Genomic DNA, 14,937 nt, shown 5'->3' with positions numbered 1-14,937 from the left:
TTCCAGGGTCATCATAGGGTTGCAACCAATTGGAGATAACAGTTTCTGGAAGTACCAAGAAGAAAAAAGACGCCAGTGGTCGTCGGAGACTGCCTTATTTGCAGGCCTATGGAATTCTTGGAAATCTTTAGCTAAACCGAAAGTACATCCTTTGTTTACGAGTCAACCTTTAAATTCCTAAACCACCTGACGCAGTCATGCAAGCAACAGAATGGGAGACCGCAAGGTTAACGTGTTCCAAGGGATCCACCATAGGCCACACACTGCTAACTACTGCATGAGTGGGAATCAGAAGTAAAGAGAACAATGGGGGCTTACTAGAAATCATCTCCAACTTGTCCTTCTGCATTTTAGGAGAACCTAGGGAATTAAGGGGATTAGGGGAAAGGTGTGTAGGATCCTCCTACGGAGATTGGAATACCAGGAAACCCTGTTTCCACACCCTTGGCAAACAAATTGATCCACAAGTTCCAAAAATGTTCCCTTATTCGACAACATATCTTTGAATTGAATGTGTAGCTATCTGAGGAAGGAATATCTGCAGGTCCATTCTTCCTCACAGTGGAGATAAGGGATATGTGATTCAACTTCCTCCAAGAACCGATCACGTTGGGCAATCAGACTGAGTGACCTGCAGCGTGTCCAGTCCATTTCCTCTCAACCCTGTTGCACCCCCGCGACAACGTACGATCTTACAACCAGATTGCCAGACTGAATCAACAAAATACTGTAGTCGCTCCACTATGTTGCTAATACGGTGACAGCAACAGCCTGTGTTGAAGCAGATGCTCACAATTTTGCAAGGGCTGTTGACAGGAAGAAAGACAATGAGGTAATGTGCAGATTAAAAGGTCTACAACAATGACAATTCCTATTGAAGTTTTAAGAGGCCACACTAGTGGGCTCTATTGAAGGGTAGGTGGCGGGCATCCAGTTAATGGACACACGGCCTCTAACCAGGGTAAATGTCACAACAGAGCCCAAACGGTAAGGCTCTAATGCTAATTGAGTTTTTACAGGGGGAGGGGAGAGGGCAGCCTCGCCTGGGGAATACTGTGGCAGAGCTTGTCCATGTCTCTGCATAGTGACCATTCTGTACACATCACAAAGAAGCCTGGAATTAGAGCTCCATTCCAAACTTGAGGACTTTCTAAAAAACTGTAAACAGTGAGTATAACAAAGAAGAATGGAATAGGGCCACTACTGTAATTTCAGCCTGGATTCTGCACTTTATCTAAAGAGAATAAAACATGCTTTAATATGTGTTATTTGCAGCTACTGACATTACAAATGCACAGATTTTATAATTTATAATACATCAAACTATAGCAGAATCCTCATACTTACTCTGATGCTGTAAAGGTGTGACTCGAGTTGGTGCAGATCGCATTTATAGGGCTATCATGTGCCTTTAATTCACCTATTGGTAAGAAGGTATCCACATTCCAAAGTTTTAAAATTCCACCTCTACAGCCGCTCAGAAGAAATTGACTGTTTGGCACCTTTGCAAGAGCACACACCCAGTCTCTATGCGCATTAGGAACTTGCTGAAAACACAATTTAAAACATTAGTTGGAAGAGGTAGAGACTAATCATACAATTGCATCATCTTCAGTACTTTTTTATTAACAACATTCCTGTGTGCACTTTGGGTAATGCAGGTTTGGGTACATTTTAACAATACCTCACATTTCAGCTTAATTTCCTTCATGAAACTATGCAAAGTTTACCACAAAGAAATTGTCTCTCTCTAACAGCTAAAACCAGAGTTTCAAATTGAAAGGGACTTAAAATCATCTTGAATTATTTAGGAAATGGTATCATAATGACAAAACCAGCACGGTTAGTCTACAGGCTCTCTCAAATACTATCTTGTGGGAGATGCCAGCCCCTTGAGGTCAAGCCAAATTCTGCTTTTGTGACAGTTAATCGAAAAAGACACACACAGGTGCCACACTCCAGGTCATATAGGGCCTGGCACAGTCCTTCCTGTGGACCACCCTCTTTAATGATGCAAGTGCTTTGCTTTTTGGCCACTGGAGCGGACGGTAACGTGGTTGGCAGTTCACCTGCATTGCTCAGCTGTGCTCTTTGCACAATATAATTGTTGCTTTTATTAACCTTTATAAGAGGGGGCATTAACAATTGGCATGGATACCGAATCCAAAATGGCAAACTTATTTCAGTTTTTACACTCCCTTTTACCCTTGTCAACAGACCTTTAAGAACCACATACAGAGGGCTAAGGCCTGGGCGATTTGAGAGATAGGAGGGCCTGTGGAACCCTTTGCAGTGCCGTAAATGAAACTAGGTTAATCAGCAAAGGGCATATGACCAAATGAAACTGGTAATTTTAGGAGCTAATCAGTAACAAAGTGGGAGCTGGTCTGAGATAAAAGCAGTGTATGCCGGGGTGACACTTTCAAGACCAAACAGGAGAGCACAGTTTCAGTAGAGCGATGGTCCTCAAAGCCGGACTAATAAGAAGAACAAAGCTATAAACCTGTGAATAGACAATCCATTCAATTAATTTGGAAATACATGAAAGAGTGAAATTTGGTGGAAATAAGAGTGGGAGGGAATGATCAAGAGTTTTTTTTAAAGATGGGGAGATAGACGCATGCTTGAAAAAGAGGGAGGGGACAGTGGAAGAAAAAAAGAGGAATTAAGCAGAGCAGTAAGTTGAGAGAGAAGTGAAGAATAGACCATTGTGATGAGAGATAAAGGAAGAGGGTAACTAGGAGCAGTGGTGGGATGGGGTTATAAAGAAAAGATGAGATATCAGATTCAGAGATTGGGCAGAAGGAGGTCATGAGAGACCAAGGAGAGGAAGACGTGGGGAGAGGAATCAAAGACGATGAAATAATGGAGGAACAAAGAAGGGAGATTTTTGAAGAAACTGAGGCAGAGAGAGAACAGAGATGCAGGTTTGGCAGGAGTAGGTGGGGGTTGCAAGAGAGAGAAGGAAATAGATTGGTAAGAACTTAATTTAGCAGAGAGAAGCATAGAGTCAAAGAGAGAATTAGGTAAAGACATGAGATGTAGATCAGAGATCGCCTTGGATTTACGCCACCGCCACTCAGCCCTACACAAAGAGCAACGGGTAGACCAAAGGGTGGCGGTCATCCAAGGCTGAGGTTTGCAAGAAGTAACAACGGGGAAAGTAGGGAAGAGAAAATCAAGAGTATCTGCAATGCACAAAGATAGGAGGATAGAAGAGAAGCAAAGAAATCAGTAGCGGGAAGGAGAGAAGAAAGTGGAGAAGAAAAATAGGAGTTTGGAGAACAGATCACGATGGAGAAACGTCGTGGAAAGGGATGGGAGCAGCTGACATAAGAATAAGTGAAAAAGAACAAAGAGTGGTCAGAGGAGAAAAGGTGCAACAGAGATACAGAAGAGGAAATGGGAATAGAAGAGAAACTAAGATCCAGGGTAGAACCAGGGGTATGTGAGGGTGGAGTAGGAATTTGGAAAAGATGGTAAGAGTCAAGGATGGATTGCAAGGGAACGGATGGTCAATGCAGCCTTCACTCACAATCAGGTATAAAATAGACACGGCCAGGGCATGTTTCCCTCACAAGTAGGTACAAATACAGCATGGGCAATGGTAATACAGGTTTCCTTCAACAAATGTCCACATGGAAAACAGGGGAAGAAAACTTCCCTCGCTAACTGGTACATCTACAATATGGGCAGACCGAGTGAAAACACCAATCTGAAACAGATATACCATGTGCAGTGTCAGGCATAAAATCTTGCATTAACAGTTGGCTGGTAAAAATTGGCTCATGGAGAGTAAGAAATGTTGTGCACTGTGTATAGGGAGAACTAAGATGGCAAGTGGCTTTATATGCCTGGCTACGGCTTTCAACTTAAATGTTTTAATCCTGTGCATGGTAACTGAAAGCTTCCCTCACAAATAGGTACTGCACGGACAGGGCCAGAGAAAGTTTCCCTTACAAATGGTTAAAAGGTGGCAAGTTAATGCCGCCTTTTCAAGCCTAAAAATGGGTACATGGTCAGCATGGACAGAGCTAGAACAATCTCCCCTCATAAATGGCAAAACAATGACCGCACCAGTACAAGTTTCTTTTCAAAAGAGCAGTTACAACATGGACGCTGGCCTCCTTGGAGCCTGCCAGCTTCCATGCATATGGAGCATTCAGTCTTCAAATGCCCCTCTCCCCAACCAGCAGCTCCTACCAGAAGTTGGCCAAGTAGAAGGGCAGGTAAAGTGTACACACAGCAGAAACAGATCCGATTTCTGCACTCTGTCTTATGTTATGTTAAATATTCTTATACCACGCACTGTTGCCACCTGCGTGGTCTCTTGGCGCTCTGGTGGATCAGTAATACAAGGAGGGTGGCAGGTATGTTAGTAGCACTCAGCAGGAAAAAGAGCAAGAGAGCTTTGATGTGCTATTGGCAGTTTCAGTTCAGAGAAATCGGTCACCAAGTGTAGGTGTGTTTTTTCTGCTGGTAGTCGCCATGTGGTGTTGGGCAAGATTATGTGTGGTTTGTTTCAATTTCAGTGTTGTGAAGTGCATGCGGTTCGCGGTGCTGTTGTGGTATGGTTGCGTTTAGTTCCGAATTTGAGAAGATGCATGCAGAAGGGTGATTTTGTTTAGCGCGGTTAGTTATTGGCAGTATATTTCCTACCCCTGATATTCTGAGTAAATGCGACCCATATAACTTCTTCTGCCAATTCATTCTAGTGTGCAGCGATTACCACCCATAGCAATATCCCCTTGACATCCTACTTCTTGTGTAGGAGTGCCGGTTGCAATGAATCCCGCAAAGTCATCACTGAACCCCCGCCTAATATCTCCCATGTGGCATGGGGAATGCAGCCGCTACCTGCTCCTAACCCTGGGGGTGGTATCATTTGCATGCAACTCTGCAGCAGCATTAACAATATGACAAACGTGTCTACGGATGCTCCCTGAGTTCCTGCCTTTAAGTCCTACCTGCCAAACCTCCATTTAGTGGCCCATACAACCCGTGAGGGTTTCCTACTACAAAATGGCCACCTGATATTTCGTACCTTCGGTGCATTTTCTGATTCCTTGTCAGCTGATTGTCTACAGATCAGCCTATCTTGCAGCTGGACCCACCGGCAGGCGTCAGCCGGCACCAACGAAGGCGGAACAACAAAGGCTCCTGTCCCGAGCCCTCATACCGCCGCTACTGCCCGAGGAGCAGGAGCTCTCCCCACTCAGTGCGCTGCAGGAGCAGTGCACACGAGAAGCCTTTCACAGCGGTGATCGCGAGGTAAGCTAACAAGCTCATCACCACCGTCAGCTGATTGAGCTGCAACATTCAATTTGCACGCGACTCTGCAGCAACATTAACAATATGACAAACGTGTCTACGGATGCTCCATAAGTTCCTGCCTACAACTCCTACTTACCATACCTCTATTTAGTGGCCCATACAACCCGCAAGGGTTTCCTACTACAAAATGGCCGCCTGACATATTTCGCACCTTCAGTGCATTTCCCGATTCCTTGTCAGCTGATTGGCTACAGATCAACCTATCTTGCAGCTGGAACCAACGGCAGGCGTCAGCCGGCACCAACGAAGGCGGAACAACAAAGGCTCCTGTCCAGAGCTGACCAGAGGCCAGGGCCCGTCCCCCTGCACCTCGCGCATCAGACCCGCCCGAATCCTCCTCTGACTTGTCTTCCGCATCCACGTGTAAGCAGACTCTATTCAAACAATTGCTCACTACTGCCTATGTCTCCGCTTCACTATCCGGTTTCATCCACAATCTTATGCCTTACACTTTTGCTTACTATGTCTGAGTTCTAAATTGCTTCGATCGGACTGAACTTCCAATTTTGTTCCTGTATCTCAAGTGTCTGTCCCGCTTCCTTTTGCCTATAAGAGCGCCTCCAAGTATCAAAGTGTTATCACGCTGTGTCCTTTCTATATTGCATAATCTATCTACTGTTGCTTTGTCGTAATTAATACATGCACTCACTGTCCTCTCAGACACGTGGCATCTTTTTCCTAAATTGCTCGGCTACTGCCTAGCTGTGTTATACACTTGTAATTGCCCTATCTATCGAATATTGTCTTTAGTTCACCTTTGCCTTACCGAACGTTGACATGGCTCATCCTGCTCATCGAATGTTGTATTGTTTACCCATGCCTTAACGATTGTGGCTTGGTTACCTGCCTTATCAGATGTTGCTGTGGCCCCTTTTCTGCACGTCAACAAATCATTACTAGGCAACTGTGTCTTACCCTGCCCCATGCTCATCTAACCAGCGTTGCATAGGAAAGCCCTCACCTGACGCTTACCCGCTATCGCTCTTGCTGCCGCGTACCCACCACTCTGCTATGCACCCTGTGCGTACCACCATTCTCGAGTAACACGTAGCGCCATCTAGCTCACTTACCCGCCCACTCCGATAAACTCGCACACCGTCCTTGCGGACATCAGGGCGACACTGAGGAAGCCAGTTATCCTGGTTAACGCTCCCCACAATATGCTCAACCCCTTCCCAAATGCGTTACCGGCCATTACTATTTGGCACAATACACCTACTGATCTAGGTACTTACCTCAGTTGCTCTGCCTCAGGTCAGTTATCTTACCTCACCATGCTAGACCTTGGGCACCATAGTCATAAACTATTACCTCGCTTGCCCGCTCACTGCCCCCCATCAGGCCTTCTGCACACGATCAAGACCACAACCACAGCATCCTCACTTCCTTTCAACCCTTATCTAAACACCCCTGCTCTGTGGCTCAAGCACTTTGCGATCAAACCCACACCCAACCAACCAGGCGCCATACACACTAGAAACTCTAAACTAGGTTCCAGATTCACCCGTGTTTCTCATCATCCTATCATCTGTACCTTATCATCAATTGCTCCACTTTTGCCGGTCACCTCATGCCACAGCATTACCCTTGCAGACACATTCACCTCCACTCATGACACCACACCTAACCATAACACAAGCAAGCCTCACTCTCCTAAAGATACCACCATCAAGGATGCCCTTATCAACGGCAGGTCCCTTACGGCCCACGCACTTGATATAGCGGATCTCATTAACCCACAAGATCTAGGCTTCCTTGCTGTCACGGAGACCTGGCTGCACGCAGCATCTGGGCCCCTCCTCTCACTAGCCATCCCTAACGATTATACTATCATTAGATGTGATCGTAATGCTAACCACTCGAAAGGAGGTGGTGTTGCCTTCATCCACAAAAAAATCGATTGCCATTCGCATCACACCGGACCAACAGATACCCTCAGCAGAACTATCGGTGACACTCCCTATCTCACACAACATAACCGCTACTCTACACCTCATCTACAGGCCACCAGGACCTGTCACCACCTTTGCAGATAACATTTTAACAACCCTCGCTGATAAAACCCAGGCCAAATCGCAAATAATATTACTAGGCGACCTCAATCTTGGCCTCAAAAGACCCCAACAACACTAAAGCCTTAGACCTTGCTATCTCTCTCACTGACGCAGGCTTCACTCATCGTAGCCTTGAACCTACCCATGAAAAGGGAAGAATCCTTGACTGGCTAGCAGATCTAAACTGTAACATCACCACAGTAATTAACACACATTGTGCCTGGTCTGTCCATCACACTATTACATTCAACATCTCAGCTAATTAGCAACGCCCCTGTCCAGACCTAGCACCTCCAATTTGTACAGAAATAAAAGAGATCACTAGAGAAAATCTTCTCCCACACATCCTGCCCACCCTGAACAAGATCTTATTATCCTGTTCAGACCCTACAGTCTTAGTTGATGGTGTCCAGTCAAAGGATCGAAAACCAAAGGCTCGAATGCAATAGTTGAGGATACTTTTGTACTAATAACCTTAGTTTCGAATAGTCATTTTTGAGAATCAAAGAGACTACAATCATGCTCATACACGCACTTGTGTGGTCATAAAGCAGACCTTTGGCCTGTTGAAGGCAAGGTTTTGCTGCCTCAGCAGGTCAGTTGACGCACTCATTTACGGGCCTGAGAAGGTGGCCAAGATCATTTCAGTATGTGCCATGCTGCACAACATTTGCATCCGGCGCAACGTATCCCTGCCACCTGACCTGGACCAGCCACCACCAGGTGAGGATGAAGATGATGAAGTAGAAGATGTTGCACAACAGTGTGGTCGTGATGCACATGATCTACAGCCAAACCTGTTACAACACAAAATGTACCATATGCTCACATGTATATTATGGTGTCTAGTCAAAGGATCGAAAACCAAAGGATCGAATGCAATAGTTGAGGATACTTTTGTACTAATAACCTTAGTTTCGAATAGACATTTTTGAGAATCATTTTCGAACACTATATCTAATAATAATAATAATAGAGATACTCATTGGTTTTGTGGTAATAATGGTTTTATTTTAACATTGATGTAATACTGAGTGTAGTGTATGAGTTTATTTTAATACTGTTTTGTAATGTATTTGTTATATTATAAACTGTATAAATATCTTCTAGATAATATATAAATAATATTTGCAATTTTTTAAAATAAATAAAACATTTCATCTTTTTTAAACATTTCCAACTGGTATACTTTTCAAACTGTAGATGGCGGTGTTGGTTTACTTATTCTATTATTATTATTCAACTTTTGTTTATAGTCAAGCGTCCAACATCCCACATTTACGCATTCTTGCGTGGTCGCCATTTTACGAGTTCTTATTGTTTGGACGGGTTCATATGCATACGCGCTCTCGATTTTATTAATGGATTTGCTTTTTTTCATCCTGGAGCGTTTTTATTTTCTACAGAGATGGCTTTTCGGACAGTTTTTTTCATCAGGGAATGGATTTTTTCTACGTTTGGATGGATGCTTCATTTGGATTTACGATTCCTGATCACTTGGATTTTTTCTGAATGGATTTCCTTTTTTTTTTTGGCTGGAGTGGATTTAATTTTACTTTTTGATGGATTTCGGATTATGGACTTTTGATGCTACGGATTGGTTCATTTTGTATTTCGTGGATTTCTGTACTTTATTTGGATTGCAGATTCGGCGATTTGGGTGAGTGTGTGTTTGTTCATTTTAACATTTCAAGTTATAAGATATGGCTTCTAAATACTGCATTTGTTCCATTGAATTGTTCATTATGCTTGTTATACTCTCTTGATAATCCCTGTATTTTTTTTTTTGTATTTTCCAGCGAAATTGTTTGTGCGATTTTTATTTCTTGTGTTGTTTGCTCCATTTTAAGATGTTTTAGGAAATGCCACAAGTTGGCGTTATTTACATTGAATTCTTTGTTTATTTTGCTATGCCAACCTTCCTGAAGATTGTTCATTCTTGTCCAGTTTTCCTTTACCGCTCGGTAACAGTTCCAAATTGTAATTGGGTATTTTGCTCTTCTCCTTGTTCCTTTTCTTGTCAGTTGTCCTATCCATGTGTTTTCTAAATAATCCATCAAATCAGCTAATTCGTCCTCATTTATTGTGAAATATGGTGTTGCAATCAATGTCTCATAATATGTAATCACTTTGTCCTCTTGTACAAATGCCAATGCATATATTTGTTTCATTTGGTGCTGAAATTCACTGTTTTCAATGTATTTTGTTCTTAGGCCTAACTTTTGTATTTTTCTCCATATTGATTGTCCGAAATGAAAAAAAAAACATCCTTGTATGTGTTTGGGTATGTTGTTTGAAAGACTTTCAGTTGTCCTTGCTCAAAGTCCATGATTATTGTATTCAGTGTTTTATCTGGTATTGATTCCTTGATTATCATAAATACACACCTGTATAGTTCTTCGGTTTTGCCTTGCATTAACACATAAATTAAAGGTATTACTGTTCCATTGATTGTACCATGAATGCTATAAAATTGATAAAAGGGTTCTGGACATGATGTAAACGTTGCATCTCCGTGCATATCGATGAATTTCCTAAAGGTGATAAATTAGTATCAGTAGTAAAAATCAATATTTTCTCATCTTTAATCTCCAATGTTGCAAACAGAAATTGTTCCCTCATTTTCAGTTTTTTGCAAAATATCTGGTACATTTACATCAATATATGTTTGTGGTGCCATCGGCAGGTTTTCTTTCTGTTGTTTTTGTCTATTTATGATTCTTTTTAGTAGTTTTGTGTTCGGCATCTATGCCCTTACATGGAGCAGAATTTTTCCATATATGTTGTTCACTATGGAGCTACTTGCTTCATTACGATTTTCTTCTGCATTTCTTTTAATTTCATTTATCGACTTTCTAATTATTATCGCAGTAGTGTCAGGCATATGGTTGTGTTCTCCTGTAGATCTTATATTTTCACCTTCTGTGATCGCTCTTCCCGTACACTTTATTTTTCTATATTCGGTACATTTCCAGTAAGTGGATTCTTTACGTGCCATTTCTCTATTATAGGTGTAACCTTCGTATACTAATTGGGATTAGTGATTTGAGATTTTATGTACTCAATTTTCGCACTCAGCATGAATCTGAAATAGTGAAATTTATCGTTAATTATTGCTTGCTGACTCTATTGTGTGTCTCTCACTATTATTTCATCAGTTTGATGCGTTTTGCTTACCTGATGATTTCAGTCACGTAATTCGTTTTTCGTGTCAGCTGGTGTTTCCTAGTCACCTTCTCTCACACACTAACAGTTTGTTTTCAACCGTCACCTGTGCATATGCTCTATACACAAGGTTCTTTACTCGTTGTTCCTACCTATTGTTTTAACCCTTTATCGATTGAGTTTTCAAGTACTATGTTGTTTAACCTTCAACCCTTTTGTTTCGACCAAATGACTTTTTACATGTTTTCTACCAGATGTCAAAACTTTGACTTTCAATCCTTTTGATTCAATCCTTTTATTTTTCGGCTCTTCGTTATCGGTCCTATCACCTATGACCTTAGTTGATACCTATAATGCTACGATTCTTAAAGCTATGGACACTATTGCCCCCATTAAATCTAGGAAAGCTAAACCACGCGCTCACCTGAATTCGTGGTTCACACCACAGTTGAGGGCCTTACTCAAAGAAAAAATAAACAAGGAAGCCCGTTGGAAAAGTCACCCTACGGATACAAACAAGGATAGCCTCATCATAGCGTCACAACTATAAAAAGGCAATCTTCCTAGCCAAAAAGGAGACCGACAACAAATGTATTTTGCAAGCTGAGTCGAACACCAAAAAGCTCTTCAAGATTCTTAAAGATCTTGAAACACCTTGCACACCCCACCTGACTCATGTAGCAAAGACAGCTCTTGGTGCTCAAACATACAAAAAGCACTCCTTCATAAAATTGCTACGCTACAGGCCAAAATCAATGCCAAAAAAAGCACCCTCCAGCCCAGCGCTCTACCTAACCCCCCACCTGGATACAACCCACCACACTCCACTCACTCTTCTACTTTTCAGTTTCTCACCTGTAACCATCCCTGAGGTCGAGAACATCATCAGTAAACTCAAACCTTCCAACTGCCAGGGCGACACTTGCTCAGCTCCCATTATAAAAGAGGTCTCATGAGCTAGCTCCTTTCATCACAGCGCTAATTAACGTGTCTTTCAGCACAGGCACTGTGCCAGACAACCTGAAGGATGCATGGGTTATCCCCCTTCTCAAAAAGCCTTTGCTAGACCCAAATATACCCACTAACTTCAGACCCATCACAACCGTGCCGTTCCGCTAAAAATCTTAGATCGATCTGCCTACCTTCAGACCCATGACTACTTGGAACGCAATAATCTCCTTGGTCTGAGACAGTCTGGTTTTCTCCCCAAGCATGGAACAGAAACAGCCTTGCAAGACTTAAAAACCAAAATTGAGGACCTAAAAGACAATGGCAAGACCGCCCTCCTCTTACTACTGGACCTATCGGCTGCTTCAGATTTGGTGAACCACCAAATCCTAGGTCTCCATCTCAAAGTGGCAGCCCACTTCTCTGATAAAGCCACCACATGGATCAAATCTTTCCTGGCCAACAGATCCACGAGGGTCTTCTCTCCGTTCACCTCAGCTCACCCCGCTCCAGTTGTCTGCGGCGTTCCACAAGGTTCTTGTGTTTCACCCACGCTCTACAATGTGTTCACAAAACCGCTCTTTGATATACTCGACCATCTGGGTGTCACCTACACGAATTACGCCGATGACACTGAGATACTCATCCCTATCTCGTGCAACCACAGAGCTGACACCAAAGCCTTAAACAATGTTTATATGAACATCCAGTCTTGGATGGCCCAACATGAGCTCTGTCTTAATGATAAGACATAGCTCCTCATTCTGGGCTCCCCCAATCGATTGAGCAAACTAGGCCCTACATTCAAATCCTTTGTCATCGATGGCAATACTATGAAGGTGACTAATGACACCAAAACGTTAAGTATCTACCTTGACTCTTCCTTATCCCTCATGAGACAAACTAATGCAGTGACCTTAGCATCTGCGTACACATGCAAACTCATCACTGCTTGCCGGCCATTTATCACTTCAACTAACTGCATTACGCTTGCTAGAACTCTAATTATGTCTAAGGTAGACTATTGCAATGCCCTTTACCTCGGGACTAGCCAACGCAACATCAGCAAGCTTCAGGTCATTCAAAATAATGCCATCGGAGCTACCCTGAACATCCCCAGGAACCAACACATCTCAGACACCTGACGCAACCTGCACTGGCTTTCTGTTGCTCAAAGAGTCTCCCTTAAAGCCCTGACCTCACACACAAATGCTTGACCAATAATGCTCCCCTCTACCTGGCCACCCGATTCTCACTGCAAATTTCAAACCAGCCACAAAGAACAGCCCAAACCCACTGCCTCTCCAAACCCAGATTCAAATTACAAAAATCTGTTGGGGCCAGTGTCCCGGTGCTCATTTCCAAACTATGGAACTCTATACCTACCTCACTTAGACTAGAACCCTCGTTCTCAGTCTTCAAGAACAAAGCCAAATCTTGGCTCATGGCCCAAGACCCAAGCAATCCCTTAATGTAACCCGAATACAAGGACCAGTTCATTCACTGTAACTGCCTTAACCTGATTGCAACACTTTAAATACCTGTAACTTTCTTGTATATATTTCACCATGTACAGTATGTTTGTCATTTTATCTCTATGCCCTTAATGTAACCTATGACATGTTTATGTATATTGATGCTGTGACTGTAACCTAAGATATGGGCCCAGATGCCCTTGGGCCAGGTGCGCTATATAAATAAAAAAAATACAAATGCAAATACAAATACATGAGAGAGGAACACATGGGAGGAGATGGCTATCAGGGGGAAGTGGTGAATCCTTTAGGAAAGACACAGTATTCATCTTCTTGTGAAGATGAAGGTCATATCATTCCCAAATACTTAATGGCATGTTGTCATTGCACAAGTTCCTACTATAAAACTACCCAAAGAATATGTTACAAAAAGTCATCTAAACAACATAAGTTTTGTGCCTTCGGGGTTCAGGAATTAAAAGTGCAACCCACTAATTGTCATGATTTTCTATTAGGTGGAGTGCCTGGCCCCAGTGTTAAATCCCAAACCTTTTACAAATCCCCTAAATCTGACAATTATCAGTTCACCAGGCAGTTAAAACTTAACTAAATCTCAAAGTGCCAACCCCACTATGGACTTCAATATCCATAATGCAAATGGTACTGGGACGAGGATAAGGAACTCAGTTACTGAGGATCAGAGGTACTGTTAAACATAATGTGTGTCTAGTTGTTGTAGACCAAAACACCCGAATGGGACATTTTTTTTTCTTTTTCATTTAGTTTATTACAAACTTTTGAAAAAAAAGCAAGCAAAGCCATAAAATCAACAAAAAAAAAACAAGAACCAAACCAAAACAAAAAAAACACATTAAACCTTAAAAATATACTACATTTACAAATCTATTTTTACCCATCTTGCTTTCAATTTCACAATTGCCCTTCACCTCCCTCTTTGATGGCATGGCTGCTGGTTGTGCTACTTGATTGTTGCAAGTCATTCATTATGGTACTTCTAACAATTTACTTTCTAGTTGTTTCAGAAATAACGTTAGTGCAATCGTCAGTTTTTTGTTCATACTATTGTGCATTCGGGACCACCATTCCTCAGCGCTATATGCCAGATATTTGGTTCTTTGTGTTTTTAGTTTTGGACAGAATAGAATCAAATATTTCAATGTTTCTTCTTCTTTTCGGCAGAACCGGCATATGGTGTCAATTGCTAACAGGCACCTTTTATAATTTTGTATTTTTCTTGTCTCAAAGATTTAGCATGAATTTCAGATAGTTTCTCCTTAAGGACTTGCACGGGAACACCTCCATATATTGAGGTATCCCGTTGAATCTTTTTGCTTTGGCTGGCGTGTTTCCCATGCATTTGTGGGACCTTCTCTTGTCAGAAGTCTTAATCCAGTCCTGTTCGAGCACTTTCTTTTTTACCTTATTCGGATTGGCTATTAGCATTTTTTCCTCGGATCCTAGATGGCGCAGGATTTCTCTGCATTTATTTCTCAGTTTTTGAAGGGATGAATGGTTACTCTTTAGTCCATGCTCAGAAAATATGTCAAATTGTGGTGTTGACTTTCCAATCGTTTTGCAGAACAAGGTTAACATCTTCCATGTTATTCTGGCGTTCAAGGTCGGCATGCTCATTTCATATAAAACACAGCTACTGCCTGGGGAATTTAAAGAACTTGCTTCCAAAACATTCCTTCTCATCGTGACCAGATCTGATTAGAGCAGCCAAACATGCTTTCTGACCCAAAGGTTAGCACAGGTACTACCTTGCTCTTATAGAAGTTTATCACCGGCTTATATGAGAATTTCCCATATCTCCGTTGTATTAGGGTGGCTTGTGCTGTCAGTTGTTTACATTTACTTAACACTTTAGTTACCATGGGTTTGTCTCTGATACTTGAGTTGATGTATGTTCCCAGGTACTTACAGCAGTCTACTTGCTT

At 42.4% G+C, this 14,937-nt stretch overlaps 1 protein-coding gene across 8 annotated transcripts in view; it reads right to left on the bottom strand.

Moving 5' to 3' along the window:
* The window catches only part of KIF21A (kinesin family member 21A), a 2,335,619-nt gene that overhangs the window by 77,556 nt on the left and 2,243,126 nt on the right, over positions 1-14,937 (bottom strand). For all 8 annotated transcript variants that reach the window (XM_069629214.1, XM_069629217.1, XM_069629219.1 and 5 more), the window contains one exon: positions 1,348-1,547. In XM_069629214.1, coding sequence (XP_069485315.1) covers positions 1,348-1,547 — 200 coding nt within the window. The remainder of the gene's footprint in view (positions 1-1,347; positions 1,548-14,937) is intronic.

The sequence above is a fragment of the Ambystoma mexicanum genome, chromosome 12, assembly GCF_040938575.1.
Source record: "Ambystoma mexicanum isolate Mex_15411 chromosome 12, UKY_AmexF1_1, whole genome shotgun sequence".
NCBI lineage: Eukaryota > Metazoa > Chordata > Amphibia > Caudata > Ambystomatidae > Ambystoma > Ambystoma mexicanum.
Note: the sequence above shows the minus strand (reverse complement) of the source record. Positions and strands in the feature narration are given on the sequence as shown.